Genomic DNA, 6,081 nt, shown 5'->3' with positions numbered 1-6,081 from the left:
AAACCACAGAAATGCTCCAAACTCAGACCTGGAAAAGGCTCAACAAAACGAAAGAACCTCCTGCAGAATGAAACCAGCATCAGCCCATCCTGCTTACGTCGACGAGCCCATGGCCCACACGCGGCATCGTTAACAATTACGATTACGTGTGTTATCATGCTATCTGTTTGGCTAATAAGATTAAATTTAATGTAATCTCACCTAATCCTTTTTTCTCTTGGGCCACATTCTCATCCACCTTTTTTTCTCTCTCTCTCTCTCTTGCTATTTCATGTGTATGCGTTTGAGTGGCATCCTGATGAGATTCAAAGGGGTGCAGATGGAACAGAGGAACAGGAAAGGTTCTAATTATTTTCTCCAGCCACAGCCTAGCCGGCGTGTTCTGCCACTGCCGACTTGCCGACGTCGACTTACGCGCGGAACAAACCGGCACGAATAAACGTGTGTCTGATTGTTCAACATGTCGGTGGCGATAAGTGGCTGGTTAGCTCGTAGGAAAATCCCTGTCCAGGAGAGGATTGTGGCCATGGGTTTCCCTCTTTTGGGGAAGTTTCTTTGCGGCTGGTCATTTGATTGGCGTAAAGAATAAAGCAGCCCTACGGTCGGGGGACACACTTTCCGGAGGTTAGCGTGTCAGATTAGGGACAAAACCTGAGCTGTTGTCGGGACGGGTTGTTGTAATGAGCACCGTTCGTGTTGGAACGGGTGGCGTGATGATAACCCATCGACGTGTGCTCAAACCTTCCCCCTACGAGACAATCATGTCGGACGACAGCGTTGATGATAATCGTTTTGACGAGTCGAATCCAATGTAGCACGGCACGGTAAAAAGTTTCATTTCGGTTGGGTTAGTTTTTCCGGTGAAGCTGGGTACTCGCTGGGGTTTCGCTGGAGTGTCATCCGTTCGGGGCCGTACCGTACCAGGAACCCCGACCGTTTCGCATCTGCATTTATAAAGCATAAATTTATCTGCATTTAAAACAAACCCGCCCCAAACTCATGCCGTCTCGAGCGTGCGAACCGCCCTAGGAACGGCGAAGTAGGGAAATGGCCAAGCGGCTTCTTGCTGGGCATTGCTGACCGGGCAGGCGATGGCTGGCAGCTTCCGAGATTTGGGTTCAACCGAACCGGTAGGGGGAACGCGGGGCAGAAAGACATTATAAAAATCTTTCCAGTCGGTCGGCGCCACATTGTCTGACGTTGGGGTGCCTCCGATAGCTTTAGAATCTTCAAGCCCGGGTGTATATCGGCACACTACGTAGACACACATGTACACATAAACACATACAGACTAAGTCTGGTTGATCTTGGGGTGTATGTAAATCCTTTATTTATTCAACATTTAGTCGAAATTGGTGCACTTATTGTTATTGTGATCAAATCATACCGTGTCCTAGTAGTAGCCGTCGGCTAGACTAGTCCATTGCTTCAGCGTCCCGCAAATGGGTTAGCCGGAATGGAATGACTGAGAGAGAAAGATAGAGAGAGGGAGAGAGATAGACAGAAACCTTCCAGTCACCCAAGATGCGACACTTTTCCGCCGGGTAATGCGTTGTGGCGCTTATCGAGTGGAAATTGAAATGATTACTACAGCTCCCAAATTTCACACTCATGAAGAGGCACGGCAAGCAGACGATGGAAGGTGGCAAACAATCGTAAACGCCAAGCAGACGCTTAGAAGAATCCATACAACTTCTTCTGGTGCATTAATTGATGGCGGGTGGGGACAAGTTCTACGGTAGTGCGATTTCGTTCATTGGAGCTCCACGTGACTCTAGGCCAGTGATCTTAAATACGGCTCCAGCTGGAGGTTCCTGAGGGACGGAGAGTTCTTTGGCGGCCGTTGTGACGAAAAGGACATCTAGGTTGGGGCCTCCAAACGCGACGGATGTTACCTGGGCCACGGGCAGTGGTATCTCCTGGACAACTTTGGCGGACCTGACGGAAGAAAGTGGACGATAGAGTTAATGCCGGTGCCGGTAATTTACATTTTGTGCCTAGAATGATTAAGATGTTATTGTGATCTTGTGATGCCTAAAAGATTCCAAGAAGTTATCATTTATCAAAAGCCTTTGAGTCGCGTGGCAGTTCTACTGAGATAAAACTTCACACCCTCCATCGCGTTTCCAGAAGCATCTACTGTGGAGAGATTAGAGCCAGAGCCGACCGATTTCGAATCAGATTTGTCGCCATCTCCAATCTCCCACTTCACACCAACGACACGGCCGTCAACCGACAAGGGGCTGGTGCCAAAGTACTTTGAACTCAACACTTACTCTGGATTTATCTTGATGATTTTCGAGCCGGCAAACACGGCTACGTACAGGTTGCCGTCGGCATCGCTCGTCATCCCGTCCGCAATGAACTCGGTAGCCGCCTCGTCATCCTTCAGCTTTATCAGCACCGTTTCCCCACCTCCATGAGCATGCGGGCGATAAGGCGAATACACACCGTTAAAGGCCTGGGACCTGTGACTCTGCCCACTGCCACGGGAACCCACACTTACCCAGATTGCCCTCCGCGTCTACCGTGTACTCTTTGATGTCGAATGCAAACGAATCGATGTAGTAGAACTTGCCGGTGCGCGCACTCCAGGTCAGGCCGTTCGAGATGTGTACCTTGCTCTTGAGTGGTACCATTTGCCCGCGGCCAGCGTCGAACCGGTACAGCTTGCCGTCGTCCATCTCGAAGTGATTGCGGGAGTCCTCCGCCAGCATGGTGCCAGCATACAGCCGACCCTGCCCGTCCACCTTGCCGTCGTTGAACCGGTGGTCAGCTTCCTCCTCGCCCAAATCGGTCAACACTTTAACGATCGAGGCCGTCTCGGAGCAACCATCCCAGCTTACCAGCAACAGCCGAGTGCCGCTACCGACCACAAACTCCCCCTTGCGCCCCTTCACGGGAATGACGAACGAAGCATACGTGCTGCCCTCTGGGGTGTACCGCGGTGGGAAAGTGTGGGAATGTTAACCTTTCTTTAGGCTGGAGTGAGACCTTTGCGGCCTTGCGGGAAAACAAGCTTACCGATCTTGGCGGAGTAGGTTTTATTTTCCTTCCAGTCGTACCGATGCAGTGTGCTGCTAAGAATGCAGACGTAGTAAAGGCTCTGCGACTCGCCGTCCCAGTGTGGAGCTTCGCCGAGCTGGAGGAACGGCCCGGGCAATACATCAACCTGTACGTTCGCCATCGTCGGAGAGTCAAAATTGAGTGATGGTTAGAAATTGGGCAGAGCGTTGGCGAATCGTTGCCGATCGAATTTGAAGCTTATCGGCGATAAATGGGGGCAGATAGTGTAAAAAATAGCACCTAAATGTATATGCGATATGTGATGCCAGTTTGAATTTGGGTTTGTGATAATGTAGGGTCATTAAACGCGGGTTTGAACGCAGATAATCTTATCTGATTAATTTGGGAAAATGCATGTAAAACAAGATAAGCTACCTTGTTTTGTTAAATTATGAATATCTATCTCTTATAATCATCAAATGTAATCATATTACATAAAAGAAACAATGAATAATAAAACGTAATGAATTTGCATTCTGCTGTAGCTTCGGTTTTTACAATTCTCCCAGTTTTCACGTCAATTTGCCCGAGAGCGTGCTTCGCTTCTTGTAAGGTCTTACCGCGAAACGAATGGAACACATATTTGCGCTATCGACGCTAATCAATATCGACTTCCCCCCGAGCCATACTAATAACGCTTCGAATGCTAATAGACTTATCAAATAACAAACAAATAAGCAACCTCGGCCCCGACCTGTTATCAGATTGCAGAGCGGGAGTGGAGAAAGGCCGAGCAGTTTCTATAAAATACCGGCCGCCTGTCCACCTTCGAGCTAGTATTTGCAAGAGTCAGACAGTATGGCTGAGAGCTATCGGGTGGCAGCGATACCGCCGTACACGGAGCTGGGCGAAGGACCGCACTGGGACATTGCCCGTCAGAGTTTGTACTATGTGAGCCTTACCGATGCGTTGATCTACCGGTGGGACTATCGCGAGGGCAAAGTGTACTCGGCATCGATCGGTGCGTAGGAAGAGGTTTTTCCCCGATACTGTCCCGCTTTGTATCGTTTATGATGAGTCCATTTTGGCCGTGTTTCCCAACAGATGGCATACGGTTCGCAACGTTCATCGTGCCGGTGAAGGGTAGGTCGGATTGTTTCGTCATCGGCGACACGATTCGGTTGCTGGTGATACGGTGGGACGGCAAAGCGTCCAAAGCGACGATTGTGCGGGAGCTGGCGTGCCTGGGACCGGACCATGTGGACAATCGTTTCAACGACGGTAAGGTTGATCCCTGGGGCCGGCTTTACGTGGGTTCGATGCTGAACGAATCTGCTGGCAATCCATTCGAGAAGGCAACCGGTGCATTGTGGCGCTACTGTGACCGTACCGGGCAGATGGTCGAGCAGGACCGGAACATGTACATTTCGAACGGGTTGGCCTGGAATCGGGCGACGAACAAGTTTTACTTTGTCGATTCGGGTGCGAATCACATCAAGGAGTACGACATCGATCTGGATGGCAATTTGAGTAAGTGCGGCAACGGTGTTGGATCGGAGAAGTTGTGCATCATTGATGCAGTGTCTTGTGTGTGTTGTTTGCAGTCAATCCGAGAATTTGGTACGATTTCAAGCCGGATGGGGCCGATCCGGGCTATTTCGGCGACGGTATGACGATCGACAGTGAGGGCAATCTGTATGTGGCGTGCTTCAACGGTTACAAAGTGGTGAAAATCTCTCCAGAGTATGTATATGATTGTAGTTGCGCATTCGAGAATGTGTGTTTTGACAAGAAATATGTTGTGTCTTTTCGGTAGGAAAAAGATTCTGGCAGAATATAAAGTTCCAGCGAAACAAGTCACATCTGCATCGTTCGGAGGACCGAAACTGGATGATTTGTTTGTGACGACAGCGGCGAAGAATTTGACTGGACCTCAAGAGGAACCGGCCGGAGCGGTATTCAAGATATCCGGAATTGGTGCGAAGGGATTGGCAATGAATGAGGTCGTGCTGAAGGATTAAAATTGAGATTAAAGAGTTTTGGTATTTGTTGGAAATAGTTATAACTATAGTTTGGATTCGCTGCGCATATCACCTTCATATTCTGGGCAACGGATGACAAGCTCTGTGTTGAGAAAAATACAGTCAAGCACACCTAATTACTTCAGAAACGTACACTCAATCCAAGACTTAAAGGATCGCTAAGAATTGTCGGTAAACACAATCCGAACGTTTGCTCCGGAGCAGTGCTATTTTTATTTAAATTAAGCTTATTATGAGCTCAAGCTTCAAGCAAACTGCTTCCATTGCCAGTACCAGCAGCAGTTGGAAAGTATTTCTAAATCAAACAACTTCCAGCTGAGCAAGAGCTTCGCGTTGTTTGATCTCTACAGTGACAAAACGATCCTTGAGTTCCTTGATGCTCCTTGTTCTCGCGCTTTGCAAAATGCAAACAGCACAATTTTCGCTGGAAAAAAACGGAAAACTTTTACTAGCAACTGCTTCTTGAGACGCGCAGAACAGTCGGGGAAGGACAGACAAAGGGGTAGTTCCAAAGGACAAACAATCCGGACGCCGGAACTCTGCTACCCGTTGGCAGACACAGTGATAATGAATAAGAAATATTGCTGATGATTTATGAAGAGACCGAGAGAGAACTTTAAGGGGACGGCCTGAGTAAGAAGCCGATTTTCTAATGAAGCGTGACATTGGACAGCGTTAGGTAGAGTACGATGGAGAAGTTTGGAAACCGTGTCTGGAGGAACATTTAATTATTCGCGTCCATTTGTTGCTGCTGGTGCTTCCTTGAAGCTATTAAATGGACCATGGAAGGGAAGATGGCTTTGAGGTGACTTTAATTTCCTTAAAACAGTAAATAAAAGTATTCAATATCTAGAGTTTTCATATATGCCAACCTCGTAACATGCAAACGACTGCATTGGGGAAATGAAATTGCCAGTAAAGGCTTGTACGAGCCACACCCGAACCGATTCATACGGCAAAGTAGCAGCAGAAAGTAATTGACCCTTTCACGTAGCGACATCAGATCAGGTCGGTCATGTGGTCGCTATGAATC

General features: G+C 48.5%; 2 protein-coding genes across 2 annotated transcripts; one reads left to right on the top strand and one right to left on the bottom strand.

The window, feature by feature from the left end:
- Positions 1-1,305: 1,305 nt before the first annotated feature.
- Positions 1,306-3,189, bottom strand: LOC120903442 (regucalcin-like). The gene is made up of 4 exons (XM_040312877.1): positions 3,025-3,189; positions 2,507-2,932; positions 2,277-2,415; positions 1,306-1,938 (listed from the first exon to the last, which is right to left on the bottom strand). The coding sequence occupies exons 1-4, from the start codon at positions 3,185-3,187 to the stop codon at positions 1,734-1,736; spliced, it is 933 nt and encodes a 310-aa protein (XP_040168811.1). The 5' UTR covers positions 3,188-3,189; the 3' UTR covers positions 1,306-1,733.
- A 643-nt stretch (positions 3,190-3,832) lies between these two features.
- LOC120903441 (regucalcin-like) lies at positions 3,833-5,076 on the top strand. The gene is made up of 4 exons (XM_040312876.1): positions 3,833-4,027; positions 4,111-4,536; positions 4,611-4,749; positions 4,823-5,076. The coding sequence occupies exons 1-4, from the start codon at positions 3,865-3,867 to the stop codon at positions 5,025-5,027; spliced, it is 933 nt and encodes a 310-aa protein (XP_040168810.1). The 5' UTR covers positions 3,833-3,864; the 3' UTR covers positions 5,028-5,076.
- The last annotated feature ends 1,005 nt before the right edge of the window (positions 5,077-6,081 follow it).

The sequence above is a fragment of the Anopheles arabiensis genome, chromosome 3 (genome assembly GCF_016920715.1).
Source record: "Anopheles arabiensis isolate DONGOLA chromosome 3, AaraD3, whole genome shotgun sequence".
Taxonomy (NCBI): Eukaryota; Metazoa; Arthropoda; class Insecta; order Diptera; family Culicidae; genus Anopheles; species Anopheles arabiensis.
The sequence above is the reverse complement of the archived record's forward strand: the minus strand, read 5'-3'. Positions and strand labels throughout refer to the sequence as shown.